Raw genomic sequence first — 16,999 nt, 5'->3', positions numbered from 1 at the left:
TGTATCATTCCAACCATCCTCACACATGGGATAAAAGCTTACCCTAAGTGGAACACAACTAAAATTGTGCATTCCATAGTACTATAGGGCAATATCCCATTTGGGGTTTGTCATGGGCATATCATCCATTGACACTATGGATATAACACTACTTATTCTACAATCTGATAGTCCATTAAATGTTGACAAGGAGGTATATAAAGATGCAAAATTCATTGATAAGATCACACACATATAACAAGTAGTTCATGATATTTTGGAGCAGAGCAATAAGAAGTATAAAGACACACATGATAAACTTAAAACTCCTCACCAATTCCAGATTGGTGACAAGGTATGGTTACATCTTTTGAAGGAGCATCTGAGAGGACTAAATAGAAAACTTCATCCTCTTCATTATGATGTGCATACCATTGTGAAGCAAGCTAGTGAAAATTATCTTGAACTTCATTTACCACCATTTTTGGAGTTGCATCTAGTTTTCAACGTGGAATTTCTTTTATTAATGGACATTTCCCAAGCTACTGAGCACATTCAAGCTACAAAGTCGAATCCAACTACTACTGCTCCATTTTAGTGTGACCATGTCAGTAAAGTCATTATGAAGACTCTAAGAAATCAAAAAATTCCTCTTTATTAGGTGGCTCGAGTTGGTCAACTTTCTCATCACGACAAGTGGTTAACGAAGGAGCAAATTAAAGAAAAATTTCTTCATTTGTTGAAGGAATGATCTAGAATGTCCAAGGATATACAACTAAGGAAAATAAAAAATGAACATTTAAAAAAAAAAGTTTATTGAATAAATTCTTAATTTGTTGATTTAAAAAATAATAATTTTTGTTTATTTTAATTACAACCAACTATGCATTTTGGATTCTTATGGTTGTAGTGACTTTTGATCTACCAATTGCATATATTCTTACCGTTTTGAATAATATGATGGTTCTTGGAATGCATACAACTCTTTAACGAGATTGCCTTTTTAAAATCCAAATTGAACATAATATTGCAAGTTTTGTTTTACTATAGATATTATTGCTTCATCCCTTATGTTGTTTCAAATCATGATGTGACATCACATGATTTGTTACTTTTAGATCCAAGGAATGCATTTCATTCATTTATAAGTAACCATCATATAAAATAACATCTTTATTGTAAAAAATATTAGACATTAAATCAACAAGTGCTATCAACAATTAGGTCTTCTACCCTAACATGAGTAATTTCATGTCTCATTAATAAAAATAATTCTAGAAAATTAAGATTTGTTAAACACATTTAGAAATATTAGAATTTAAATATCTAAACTTAAAAAAAAATAAAAATTCAAAAATAGAAAAGTACAAATTTATAAATTACAAATATCAAATAAACAAATAAACACACTTTAGAAATGATAAAATAATCTTACCCCATATCTATTGAACCAATACCACTCTCAATTTATCTTAAATTCTGAATTTGATTGAACCAATGCCACTTCTATTTATTTACATATAATAAACAAAACAAAATTATTTTGTCAAAATTTAAGGGAACACAAACTTAACCAAACTTTACAAAAATAACCCCTTATATATATATATATATATATATATATATATATATATATATATATATATATATATATATATATATATAAAATTCAAAACGTGTTAATCTTGCAAGGAGGCATACAATCCACAGGATGTCAGCTCTGCCATAATAATGTGTTTTGGAACGTTTTAGACAATGGGCCAGCAGCCAACAAGCACATCTTATGTCATATTTGGGATAACTATTGGCTGGACCAGTGTAAAAACATGATAATTTAACATAGATGCTTATCGGAAAGCCGCAAGGCAATGGCGCTCTGCAATAAACCGCCTGCCCTCTTATACGCCAAAACTGCCGTGGGACAATCTTCACTCTGCGGCCATCACGCTAGTATACCGTTTAGTTCAAATTCTCTGTACAGAAAAGCGAATCTCGGAGTCAGCAGAAGGCGAACTGCATTAACTTGTTTGGATTTGCCCATCTCTAACTCCTCCTCGAATAAAATCTCAAAGCATAGCGCCCGAAGTGCTCGTCTGACAGTACGGGTATATCATCTAATGTTATCTTCTATCCTTTTTCTTGAATTTATTGGAGAATGTTTTCTTACTATTCTTCTACACTACTCCGCCTTGCCGTTGAGAGAGGGAGTGAGCTTCATTGGAATCGAACTCGTGACTTATAGTCAGGCAAAACGATTTCATGCCAGGAAAAAGGACTGAAATGGAAAATTGGGATCAGCATACGTAAGACTGAAATCCTGCTGTGAGCACAATAGGCATCATCGGAGTAACTGTTTGTTCTCAAGGATAATTGAAAAACTAAATTCATATATATGGTTTTCCCTCTATTTACACAGAATGTGGGATCCAAACCCAAATGATATGATGATTCAGTCATTATGCCAACTCATAACTCTTCCCTTTTGTACTTTATAGATAAGTGCTAAGACCAAAATAGTCAGTAATGCTAATATTATACATCAGTGGAACTGAAAAGGAGATGTATCCTGAACCTTGGCAGAGAAGAAACTGACAATGAGTCTGATAGTAATGATGAAGAAGTTGTCTATGTTGCTGTGAAAGAAGATGATCTCTGCCTGTCTTCAGTTTAACTCTAGGACCTGTAAATGGCGCCCTGTTATTAAATAATCTCCTTTTCCTAGCACTTGCTTTTCTTTCAATTCCTAATGGAGTATATTTCGGCAACAGGCCAAGATGTAGTCAGGTTTGAAAATATTGAAATGCACTTATTTTTGTTAACATAATCTCTCTCTGGCGTAAGTAGTTGCTTTGGGGACGGATGTGTAACATTATGTGGTAGATGATACAATCTGATTGGAATAATGACACATTGTGTTGGCATTTTTATAGTGTTCATAATCTTATTTCCTTTTGCTTTGGAACGAAAATGGAGTGTCCATCATATTTCATTCTAAAGCATGCACTTCAGTTGTGTGTGGAAAATGAATATGCAATATAGCATTATATGTTTTAGAACAAAAGGATTATTGCCTTGTTCATTTTTGTTCTCCCGATTAATCTTTCTTCAATTTTTTTTGCATTCTTAGAATGGTGATATAAAGTGTGGTTTGTTTATTTGTTTATTCTCCATAAAATAATTCTAGGGCTAAAACCTTTTCTATTTAGTATCTGGCAAACAATGGAAAACGAAAAATAGAAAATATGAAAGAATAAATACGATAAAGAATAAATACGATAATGAAAGACAAATAGAGATCAACATTTAAAGTTGAGCATAATTGGGCTCATCTTGCAGTCAGATCAGAGAGTAAGCCCACAGGATATCTCAAGGTGTCAAATTGTCAAGAGGTCTAAGCTGAATGGGGGGATGCCAATTGATTCTGCCCCTTATTGTTTGTGGTGTAACTTTGACAAGCTGTGATAGTGCTAAAGGAAAGATATTGCAACACGTGTTACATTTTCAGCATGCAAATCTGATAGAAAATATAGATAAGGCGGGAAAGTCTTCCATGGGTGAATAATCATATCTGCAAGTTAAGAGTTCTCATGGAATTTCTAAAATCTGCAAGTTAACGAAAGTCAGCCACAAGAAATTGTAACCCAAACATATCCAAAGGATAAAAAATTTGAACTACAGAGAACATGCCATCTGTATGCCAGGCTATTTAGGTTCATGAGAAACTGGTATGCCACATTTTGCAGTTTAAAATCTTTAAGTTGATGCTTTGAAAGAAGTAGAATGGTTGTAAAGACAAAGTCGAATCGTTGCATCAACTTGCAACCATCAGGCGATGGTGATTGTAATAGAACAAAGGCCTGTCAACATGAAAATAAGGAAACTAACCTGGGATGTATAAATGAGGCCAAGAACTTAGACATGCAAGAATTTAATGTGATCACAGGAATAAATCTGATGGACCAACAGATTCTATCATCCGTTTGTTTGAAAATAGAAAAGAATTGGATTTGACAGCGGAAATTGACAAACCAATCAATGCTATCAGTTTTTGCTATGTAATTTGTTGAGTAGACGAAGGACATGTCATGTCGTTACAAGCCAATCAGGTTTTTGTCTTGAAGATAGATGACCTCGAGATCTAAAGGCTAAGGAGATGGGAGATTATAGAACATTTTGGTGCATCAAAAGATCTACTTTAACTAATTACAATGGTATCAATTTAGTTAGGGAAGAATTTTAATGAGCTTGCACATTTCACAAGTGCAAAAATAAGAAATAAATATGAAATCGATATCCATGCAGAAAAGAACAACGGATGTTTGAGTTAGCATAGATGCAAATAAAGGATAAGTCCTCATGATATATTGATAAGATGTATGTCACAAATTAAGTCAGAAATTATTTGAGTTTAATAAAATGCATTATTGGGAACTATTACATGGATTTTTTACAGGAATTCATAGATAGATAGAAATAGTTTCCTTGTTTGTGAGCAGTTGAGACTAAGTATTTTAGGGGATGATTGTGTTGAACATTGTGTTGTCATGGATGTCAAAGGTGTATGTAATGGTTGCCATCAAAGTTTTAAACTATAGTTATGTTTTCCTCAATCAAGGTATCCAGAGGGTGGTTGTAACTTTAATTACTTCTGTCATGTCATGTTAAGAGTATTTGTGTTTTAGAAGGACATAGTCAAGCTATGTTGGATAGCCCTATTGCAGAATGTTGTTGGCATCATCACAAACCTATTTCAGTTGTTTTCTAGAGGTCCTCAAGTGTCTGCAGCGTATTTCTGAAGTCTGTTGCCCAGAACTGCATGTGCATTTACACAATGTTTTGAACCACATTCTACAGTAGTGATGTTTTTTGACTTTTGTTTTGGAATATAAGGCTACACATGAAGAAAAATCTATTCAAATTTCAGAGTTGGAGCTCAAGAAGGAGGAAATTTATGATTGACAGAGTGCTCATGCTCAAGGTTGCACAGAGACGGGGGTACTTGTACTTCGGAGATGGGTACTATTATTTTCTCAAAATTTGAGATGGGGGTATTTTGGGCATGTCAATTTTTTCAATATATAATTTAATAACTTATAGAAAATCTGAAAATTTAATGCCATTAAGTTTTCAAAACAAGAACAGTGATTAAGTTTACTGTCAGACATTAACTTTGAAAATTAAGTTCACAAATTGAAATGTCATATAATCATTGTATCAAAGTTTCATACTGATTAGTGATTACATATTGAAATAAGCTTGATAAACAGAAAGCATGCAAACCAAAAACTGAATCAAAAATCAGAAATGTTAATCAAGATCCTTAGATAGGATGCTCTCCACTAAGTATCCACAGGTATTGGAGACCTGGGTATGCATACCAGTATCCGATATGCGCCTCATGGGTATGGGTACGAGTACCAATGGAACTATTAACCATTTTAGCCCCTTCCTAAATTCCAATGTTGCCACCTTCATAAGGGCCCAAGGTGATCGTCATGTTCCACGTTCATCAAGTTATTCATTTATTGCCATGCAAGCATATTAGGGATACATAAAAACTTTGACTCTTCCTTATATCCCCAAGTCTTTTAATTTCTTTGCATCGTATGAGAAATTTTAAGTTGCAACGATGCGATTCTTCCTTCTTCGCCCTGTCGCTCTAGCTCAAGACTTAACTGTCAGAGGGGCTGCGAAGATGCAAAATGGTCAAGTTCACTATCAGCGCGGCTTCGCAGCTGATTATGGTAGCATTCAAATCCAGGTCGTGAAGAGGCGACTGGCTATGGATTGTGTGATGGCAGGCAGTTAGGCTAAAGGGATTCAAGTCGCGACGGTGTGAGAGCTAATCACAGTAGTCCATTTCAGTGTTCTCGCATCCTCGCACATGGTTTAGGGCTACCCAGGGTTCAGGTGGCGAAGCAGCGAATGCTTTCATCGTGGCTTCACAGGGTTAGAAGATGGGTTAATGTTTCAGGTGGTGAGGTTGCGAAAATGTATTGTTCGCACCTTCGCATATGGTTAAGAGTAACTTGAGGTTTGGGCTGCGATGATGTGGATGCTTTGTTTGCACTGTCGCAGGGTGCATTGTTGAGTTAGTGTTTTAAGTTGTGAAGGTGTGATGGCAGTCAGTCTGATGGTCATCACAGAGTCGCAGCAATTAGTGGAAAGAAACAACGTGCAGTCGCAATGGAGCAATCAACAATTGAGGGTTGTTTTTGCAGTCTCGCAGGTCGACATAGTCAATGGAGGAATGAAGTTGCTAAGTTTGCTATATGAAGTTAAAATAGTTGAGTTAGCTGTTGGCACAACATCGTAGGGTCTGATCTTTAGTTAAGGTTTTCGGTTGTGAAACTGCGAAGCGAGACGACAGTTAATTAGAGTAGTGTTCGCAGCGTTGCATGTCTTAGACATGCTTTGTGTTTGGCGGTTCCGATAGAGCAACACGGTTAAAGATAAGCGTATTGCAACATCGCATGGTTAACAAGTTGTTAGGTCCAAACCATTCTGAAGGTGCGAGTGGTCAGTTTTTTGATGTTCGTAAGGTCGCTGTAATTACAGAGCTAAATTAATTTCAGGTTGTGAAGCAGCGATAGGACATAAAATGAGGAAGTCGCGGTTTTGTGGGGCCATGCAGTTAATGAAGACTTTGAGTTGTGAAGCTGCGAACAGATGCAAGCGTAGGTCAACATAACAGATAGAAAGTTGCGTGAAGTGGCTGAATGCTTAAAGAATATAGGGTCACGTGGCAGGTTGGACAGTCAAATTCGGTTGACTTGATGACATGGCTGACTTGGCGTGTTGTGAACACTATTCGAAGCAACAGTTGGAGAGCTTAAGGAGAATGATTTGTTCGCCTACAACCATTTTTTGGTGTCCTCGACGCCATTGCATTCCATGCTTCTTAAATGCATATCATGATCAATTCTATTTTGATTTGATCTCTTGCAGCTGAGTGCACCCTTTTCCTTGCTCATTCTGCCATTTCTTGTGAGCAGTTGCACTTCATGATCAGATTTTCTTTTGATTCTCAGTTATTGCTCTCATCTGCAATCCAACCTCATGGTTGTTGAAGTTAAACTCAAGTTTTTATTTGGGTTATGCTTGCACCCTATAAAGGCAAGTTTTGTTGTTGTTAAAAAGGATCTCTCTTTTTTGGTCTTTTGCAGATATCCTTTGTAAATGCTCTTGCCTCTTATTCAATAGAAATCACCGCTGTAATATCCATTCTCAGCTAGTTAAATTTTTGTTATTTGATTATACCTCATTTTCCTGGATGTATTTTGGCAACTACAACACCATATGATTATGTTCATTTCACTTAATTAATCTATTATGTGAATCTGTTATATTCCTTGCATGGTTATGTTATTTCTTGATCTTTTTCATAGTGTTAAGATTGAAGAGAATACAAATAGTGGTATATCTTGTGAGGTCTATTGGATTTTACTGCAGTTATCGGAAAGAAGTAGATCAACATACTATTTGGTGCATCACCCCCCCTAGATTAGAATAGGTAGTTTGATTTTCATATATTTCCTTCTCCCCTTTCTTCTCAAGAATTAGTTAGATGCACCCTCATAGTAAGGAAGCCGGCCTTCTTCGGAGATTCAATCTCTAATTGTAAAGTCCCACACTTTTGAGATTGTTTCCATGTTACATGAGGTCGCTTGAGGGTCATACCTTAAGCAAGGGTGCATACTTTTGTGTCAACAAGAACATAGGCTCATAATGCTAGTTCACTGCCTATGCTGATATTCCTGATGAATGCACTAGAGTATTGCACAATGTGCAAGCTAGAGGATGCTTATGTTTGGGATTAGTTGAGTTATTGTTGGGTAACACATAGCATGTTCCCACTCTGTAATGTCTGCTAGTAATTTAAGTTAAATTGTTATTTAAGTTAATCTCAATTCTTATATCCTAAGTTGAATAAACAAGAAAATGTATTGATTTCCATAAACATATGGTATAAGTGGGGATGATCATTTATTTGTATTATGTATTAAGTACTTTAATTTCATACGCTATCTATATTTCTTACTGCTAAGCTTGACCCACTATTACTTTGTTATAAGGAAAGAGGAATCCTGAATATGATCCAAGGCATTTAGAGACCACTTGATAGATTGCCTCAAAGTTTACAGATCCAAGACCTTATCCTATCTTGGGACTATGCTTGCAAGGCGCTCAAAGTCGCTGATCCCCACCCTATCTTGGGAACTATCCTTTTGGGATTTAGATCACCATTCTTTGAGTTGCTTCCGCCTTCCTTCTTTATCACTAAAGTAATAACAAAGATCTTAGGATTACTTTTAGTACTATATTTATATATATTAGAAAATGTAGGGATTCCCTATCGCTAATAGAATTCTGATATAATAATATTATGTAAATCAATATTTAACTAATAGGTACATAATAGTGTAAATAATAATATCATGTAAATCAGTATCTAACATAGATAAGTAATAGTATAATTTACTGTCATACAATGCTTACTAGCATTGCGGATAATTACTTCCTTATTCTTCCTCAAAGAGTAAATGAGATATATTTATAATTTCTAAATCTTCCATCTGATCGTTAATCAATTTATGATCCCATTTCCTTATTCATCCCTTGATCGGTTCCCATTGATTGAGTTTGAACTTAGCTTTTATATCTTCAAATCTAAGAGGTGGCACCTTTTGGAGTATGGGTATTAATCAAGATCCTTAGATATGATGCTCTCCACTAATTATCCACAGGTATTGGAGACTTGGGTATGTGTACCAGTATCTGGTATGTGCCTCATGGGCACGGGTATGAGTATCAATGGAACATAGGCTCATAATGCTAGTTCACTGTCTGTGCTGATGTTCCTGATGAATGCACTAGAGCATTGCACAGTGTGCAAGCTGGAGGATGCTTATGTTTGGGTTCAGTTGAGTTATTGTTGGGTAACACATAGCATGTTTCCACTTTGTAATGTCTGCTAGTAATTTAAGTTAAATTGTTATTTAAGTTAATCTCAATTCATATATCCTAAGTTGAATAAACAAAAAAATGCATTGATTTCCATAAACATATGGTATAAGTAGGGACGATCGTCCATTTGTATTATGTTTTAAGTACTTTAATTTCATATGCTATCTATATTTCTTGCTGCTAAGCTTGATCCGCTACTATTTTGTTATACAGAAAGAGGAATCCTGAATATGATCCAAGGTGCTTAGAGACCACTTGATAGACTGCCACAAAGTTTATAGATCCAAGACCTTATCCTATCTCGGGACTATGCTTGCAAGGCGCTCAAAGTCGCTTATCCCCACCCTATCTTGGGAACTATCCTTTTGGGATTTAGACCACCATTTCTTGAGTTGCTTCAGCCTTCCTTCTTTATCACTCAAGTAATAACGAAGATCTTAGGATTACTTTTATTACTATATTTATATATATTACAAAATGTAGGGATTCCCTATCGCTAATAGAATTCTGATATAATAATATTATGTAAATCAATATTTAACTCATAGGTACTTAATAGTGTAATCAATCTATGATCCCATTTCCTTATTCATCCCCTGATCGGTTCCCATTGATTGAGTTTGAACTTAGCTTTTATATCTTCAAATCCAAGAGGTGGCATCTTTTGAAGTTGACAAATCATTTCCTTTCATTAAATTTTGTGCTTTCATTAATTATATTATATTATAATTGGTTTCTATTCATTTATTTTTATAATCTAATTTTATTATTATTATTCAATCATATTTTCAAATAGGGGACATCATGCACTCGTATAATGTGCTGCCTTTAGGACTAGGCATATCACATATTTGGTTCAAGGTTTATTCTTGTGGCTGTAATATCCTCTCTTCCAGTGTTAGTATTACTTTTCTCCTTGATGAACAAACCTGCACATTTGTTAGTAGATTTTCCATATATATATATATCCATAAATAAAAGTAAAGAATATTTAATTTCCATTATATTTCCACATAATCCTTAGGGAGAGTTTGTAGTCAGGTTCCAAGCTTCTTGGGGAAGAGCTCCTTGGGCTTTAGTTGCCTTATGGCTTTTCCAGGATGGTTCTCAAGCTATCTCACCATCTCACAACGACTTTCTCCTCATAAGGCCTTGTGGATATTCTTAACTTGGTATATCCATCCTTATAATCCTCGGTAAGAGATCCATCTCTTCCAAGGCCTTATGGATACCCATACTAGGCGTATCCATCCTCACATATGCTTATGTCGGTAACTCTAACATTATATGCTGACCTTCAGAGATATGTAATCTGTGTCTTAATTCCTTTCTGGGAATTTCAACATTCACCAAGAATGATCTCGAACTATTCCTTAGTTTCTAGCAAACATGGACATTCATTGATCAATGAGAATTCCTCTATTTAGCTGCCAAGAACTAAGCTCTGATCTGATCTAATGGTTGCCTATCTCTTGTTCAATTGGATTTTTAGCTATCTCAACAAGATTATATTTGCTGATGATCTCAGTGATTGAGTTCCTTCCAATCTCTATTGCTTCTTCTTCTCTCAAAATGAATTTGCTGAAGATCGTCCTTATGATCTCTTGTTCTGATTTGCTGAAAGTGAATTGAATTGCTAACTGCTTGCATTAATGTGATTGATCGATGTATTTGCTAAAGATATGTCTTCTAAATTATTATTGCTTCCTTATCACCGGAAATGACTGTGGATTGTAGTTCTGATTGCTTTTGTACTCTTTGAGGTAATTGCTGTTTACAACACTGGGGGATGAACGCTTTCATTGTGAATGATCATCTGATTGTTTGCATTCAATTCCATATATACCCTTTCTGTTGAAGGATTGCAACTCTTATATATCCAGTGGACATGTCTCTTTATTCATAAGAGATTGTACCACCTCTTATTATTTTTTACAACTCTAACTAGTTCTATTTTATTTTTGATTGCTACTTTTCATATTAGGTCCACCTATGATCAGTATTATTTACAAAGATAATGCAATATTGATTATATTAATATATTATGATTGCTGTACTTCACTAATTTTCAGCGAGTAGTCAATACCTATTAAGCCACCATTTACATAACATTGATCAAAGATTTTTGAATTATTAATGCTGCTTTCAAGATCTAAATCGATATTTCTGAAGTGTCTTTAATTGCTGTGATCATCGTCATTTCGTATTCTGAGTCTTCATCATTCTTGTTGTAATTAAAAGCTTGGATCAGATATTTACAAGACATCCTCTGTATTTGTGATTTAGTCAAGGGCCATCGCAGTGGCCAACTTGCTGATATTGTAAATAGTAAATTTGTTGTAGGCTGACTTAAGAATGCAATTAACGTTGCAATGCATGTATAATACTGATTGGATTCATTCCAATAGAGATTTTGAGCAAGAGAATAGAATATATCCATGCAAAAAATTGTGCAAGCTGTTTACTCAATTTATGTGTGTGAATTGAAATATGGATCTTATGCACAATGCAAGTGTTTTGAAGCAGATCAAATTAGAGAAATGTTGAAGGTTCAGCATTCCAGGTCTGCATGACATTTCATTCATTTTTATTGTTTTAATTGAGGTTTATGCCTCACTATTTGAGTTGTGTTCAGCTCTTCGTGTTAATGTTTTGCCCAGAAATAAATATAAACAATAATAAAGAAAATGAAGAACAATAAGACACATAGAGGCAGAACAATTTATCCTGCAAAAACTCTCCAACTTGAGGGGAAAAACGGTACCAAACATTTTTTCCTTTTTTTTATTAAATAAAAGAAGTTCAAGTACGATGCTTTCAACTGAATATAATGCTCATCACACAAAACAATTATATATATATATATATATATATATATATATATATATATATATATATATATGTTGAATTGAGAGACTATTCATATCATACCCGAAAGTCTCTTCACTTTTCAAATGCAAGTCTCTTCGTATTTCCAAACGCATGTCTCTTCATCTAATAAAATGTCAGATATTTGGGATGAGACACATAGTACACGTTGAATGCCACATTGTGCTCACTTGGTTATAAGAAAGACACAAATGAATATGATAGAAATATCATCATAAACCTCTTCTCACTGCTTTGATTATCACAATAAGATAGATGATTCCAAGTTGACTAAACAAGGATCTTTAGTAGTCACACTGCCACACAAGCTTGCCAAGAATTAGGCGTTCTCCTTCTGTCATGCAAGCTCCCTCTGAAACTGATTTCTGCAGATGAATAGCCTCCCTCTAAATATCATTTCTTCTTCTTCAAAGAAACTAATCATAATAAGAACCTGTATATGATCTTCCTCTTTAATGAAGGTATGTATCACCAATTCAGTCTTATGACTGCAAGCAACATTCCCATGTTCATTTCTACAATTTACATGACTTTGCATGTTATCTCTCATCATCCCATTACTTCTTGATCCGTCCCGCAATCGAGAACATTAATAATAAAGAGGATACATATAGAGATCAATGTGAAAAGCACACACTATTCCCAGTGTATAGATAAAAATATTCATGATCAACATTCAAAGGTGTAACCATAGAATAATTATCTCTTTGTAGTCTAATCTTCCTTGAAAAGATCTCAATATGCACACAAATATTGACCAATACACAATAATGATGAATAATCTCTTTTAACAATATAGAAAGGATCGAAGCATTGCTCACACATAGAGCACACCATAAATTGTATGCTATAGTTTTATGTTCCCTGCTTAACTTCAATAACTATTATTAGACTCAGAAATATAGATGAATATGATTGCACATAGGATGACAACACACATCAAACTGTCTCAGACTCTCAGCATTATCTGCTAAACAATAACCGATCGTACACAAATCAAACACAAGGATAACTACAGATGGAAAGTGTGGTAAATAACAATATAAAGATATATTGACGCCCTATAATCACATATAAAGTTCATACACAAAATTGGAAACTACTAATTATGGCTCATATACAAAGCATATAAAACTGACAACAAAACTTTTATGTTGAGACAAATAACTTCTTAAGTTTTAAGTTAATGTTTAGCCCATAAATAATGAAAAACAACAATAAAGAAGAACAAAAAAGGTACAAAAGACACAAGACATTTATCCTGGGAAAACCTTCCAATCTAGAGAGGAAACCCAACTACACTAGAAAAATAACACTTTTATTAATAAAAATGTTCAAGTACAATGCTTTTCACTTGATGCCATACATCTTTACACTAAACAATCACATATATAAATTGAAATGAGAAACTCTTCATATTACACCCGAAGGTCTCTTCAATTTCCAAATACACGACACTTCATGTTTCCAAACACATGACTCTTCGCATGACATGTCTCTTCATATGATATCATCTCAAATATTATCATAAATATCATCTTCAGCTGTACACACAAGGTATTATATCAATTTCAAAATATATAGCAAAATCAAAGATAGAGATCTCCCTCTTAGCAATCATCTATAACACCCCCTCTAAGTAAGGGAGAGATCTTTAGTATGGCAAACACACATAACTGCAACCAAAGATGTCAATGACAAATTCTCATCACATAGATTCTCATTAAAACATGTTATCTCTTCATAGCACAATTCATCATAGTAGCATAAAATTAAAGTCATGGAGTCACACACGAATCCCATCATGCCTACTCATAGAGGGTGGAGCGAGGGCTTTCACCTCAAACTTCTTGTAACAAACAAATTTTCGTAACTGGAAAGATAGGAACAAAAATCTGTTTTTAAGTAGAAATGAAAGTAATACTTAAACTAATTTCCGAAACATAACATCTTATAATCCGTTTCATGAGATATTAACTGAAATAATGATTAACAAAAATAATGATTAACTGGAATAACGATTAACTAAAATAACGATCAGCTGGTATAACTACTAACTAAAATAACCATTTCCTAATATTCTTTGTATACAAGTAAAGTAAATAACTGCCATTTTTACTATGATGCAAGAGGAAAACAAATGCATAGTAGGGATATAGAAAGAACATACAAAAGGTGACTGGTGAGTCTTTAACTGGTTGTGCAAGCCTCGGCTTTTAGATAAGAGGAGAAGCATTGACTTAGGCTTAACCTCCCAACCGCGGACCATATCCATCCCCACACAATCTTTTGAAAAGAAAGGCCCTCCCTACCCCGGGCTAGGCTTGGGGTACTATTAGTCCAGCCATCCGAGTAATACCGGTGTTTAGAATGTCTGCATAGTTATGGACGAACATGTCTAAATAACTGGCACTATCGACATCATGTGATCTTTAAAAGGCAAGCATGCCTTTAACAACCTTGGCCAAGGTTTTTGGATGGGTTTCTAATACCCAATCACCACCGCTTGACTTGACAACAGGAAAAACAATATAAATGGACATGCATGAGCTATTAAATGATTCTTTTAAAAATAATATATATTTATTGTATCACATCTTATTCTGTTTCATATTCTTGCAGATTTTTCTCTCCCCTCTTCACCCTCTTCCTTGGCCATACAGTCGGGTGAGTCCTAGGTGTTCAAATCTTAGAATAATCCAACTCTTTTTGCTGAACCTCAACTGATGCAAAGAATATTATAAAATTTCAATATGTCATATTATAACCTTTGAGACTTGAGAACTGATCTTAATGGACTTGCAAGGAATATAATTCTGAAATCCATCAGTAAACAGAGACATATGAACATATCATGTACATTTGATTTTGACTCAACATGGGAAGAACAGACTCATCGAATATCTATTCGATATTGCAATACAATAATAATGTACGAAATTCATGGACACATTTCTTACTGCTGTAAATTAAAATGCAATTATAAATATATAGCAATTTATGATTGGAAAAGTTGACCACATAACCTGGTTTGGAAAACGTGGGCTTGGCTTGACTCTATGTAGCCGGTTCTTCTTGACGTGAGCAACCAAAATGCAAAGCTCAGGGTAAAAATGAATACGACTTGTCCTTGATCATTCATAGCAAAAATAGAATGAAGAAAAACGTAGGAGAGCAGAGGTATAACGTGCAGAAGAATAATTTTTTGGTTCTTCCGACTTGCATAAATAAAGGAGGCATTCAAAATCATAAAGGCTTCCAAGAAGCCGTGACTCTATGATCGGTTATAAGAGAAGAAGAATCATCTTGAATCACCAATAAAATTGCCAAGTGTACATTCTTGTCTTATAAGAGGAAGAAAAATAAATATGAAAGAGAACTTGAAGGTTACGTAATCAAAAGGATAATTTATAAAGTTATATACATATATATTTGCACATATATATATTATTATGATGACATCATATTTAATATTTATCCAAGGTTGTACCTACTAAGGTATGCATATCTAGATATGCGTATCATCTGGAAGAGTATTTTATTTCCGTATCTTCTCATGGTGTATGCACATTTAGATATACATATTTTAATAGATATAATCTTATATAAATTAATACTATGGTGTCACCTTATTTTTATATCTATGTGCATGTACATAAATATGTATTATATTGAAGTGATGAGAATCTCAACCATAAGCCATTAAAGGTCTGTACTTTAATTAAGTTAAAATGTTTAATGTTTTAATGTTTATCTAATAGCTCATGCATGTCCAATGATTGTATCTTGTTATACAAGTTGCTAGGTCTTCACCAAGATAGTTAGAGGTCATACTTGTTGATTAAATAAATGGGCTAAGGTAGTACCCCATTCCGTAGATCCCGTTAAGCAATGCTTCTCCCCTTCGTCTGCTTTTGCAATCACCCGTGCAACATTTTCCACAATAATAACAAGTTCTATGATAAATCCATAATAACAATTAACATAGATATTAGTAAAGAATTTAGTTAATAACCATAATTTTGAAACCAAGCAACTGCTAACTACTATCATCATCATATGACAAATAACGGATAACGACCATCATCATTAAACGGTTATACAAAATAATTGATGACAAACAGTTTCATAGGATACAACGGTTATATTTAACTACCCTTTTCACATGAATAGGAAAGAAAAAAATCCATTCAATTTAATGGCTATAATAATTTAAATTAGGTCAAAATTTGGGATGTAACACTTCTTCCTGATAAGAATGCATTTTGACGATGCCTCATTGTAGTGGTTGGACCAAGGGCTTTCACCTCAAACTTACTTCTGAGAAAAATACATTTCCACCATGCCTCATTGTAAAGGGTGGAATGATGACTTTCACCTTTTACTTCTTCCTGAAAAGAATGCATTTCCACCATGCCTCATTGCAGAGGGAGGATCCACCCTACCTACTCGCAAAGGGTGGAATAGGGCATTTCACCTCGAACTTCTCTCACAAAGAACTTATTAACAAGGGATTTCACCTCAAACTTCTCTCGCAGAGAAGAACTCCTTAACAACATGTAAGAATGGCTGAGATTCTCTCTCAACAGGGACAACTTTGATCACCACAATAAGATAGCTGATTCTAGAGAACTTTAGCAGTTACATCGCCACATAAGCTTACAAAGAATTAGATGTAACCTTGTAATGACCCTCTCTATAAAGGCCACAGAAACCCTCAAACTGAACTTAGGAATTTTGTCAAACACTTGGCGTGTAACAATATTCAGAATATGGTAATTTCAGATTTGATACTTTCAGAATATAATCATAGAATTACAATATATATAAAGCCATTGAACTATATTTCAATTACAATGCAATAAATTCTGAAATTATTTTATTACCAATTCTGGACTGATTATTACAATGACTGTATGACAGCAAATTTACCCAAAAATTGACATATATTTGAGAATGCAAGAACCTGGTTTGAAGAACTATGGAAGAACACCACGTTTTGCTGCAGATCGTTGATGAAGACCTCCAACCGCACCCCCAAACTGTCCTTAATTTGCTGCTGCTGCCCAAACTAGCAGGGCCGTACCAGGCCGTACCTGTACGGCTGCTGAAATAAAATAATATTAGGGTTTTGGGACCCCCAAATGCAAGGAAAATGGGCGCC

General features: G+C 34.5%; 1 protein-coding gene across 2 annotated transcripts in view; it reads left to right on the top strand.

The window, feature by feature from the left end:
- The first annotated feature begins 1,689 nt into the window (after nt 1–1,689).
- Nucleotides 1,690–16,999, top strand: part of LOC149576177 (homogentisate prenyltransferase) — a 121,322-nt gene continuing 106,012 nt past the window's right edge. Inside the window, exon 1 of one of the 2 annotated variants that reach the window (XM_089816554.1) lies at nt 1,690–2,084. In XM_089816554.1, coding sequence (XP_089672680.1) covers nt 1,848–2,084 — 237 coding nt within the window. In that variant the 5' untranslated portion in view covers nt 1,690–1,847. The remainder of the gene's footprint in view (nt 2,085–16,999) is intronic. The other variant, XM_089816551.1, reaches the window with a different exon arrangement.

Source organism: Cupressus sempervirens, chromosome 1, assembly GCF_028749045.1.
Source record: "Cupressus sempervirens isolate cs-2001-9-10 chromosome 1, ASM2874904v1, whole genome shotgun sequence".
Classification (NCBI taxonomy): Eukaryota; Viridiplantae; Streptophyta; class Pinopsida; order Cupressales; family Cupressaceae; genus Cupressus; species Cupressus sempervirens.
The sequence above is the reverse complement of the archived record's forward strand: the minus strand, read 5'-3'. Positions and strand labels throughout refer to the sequence as shown.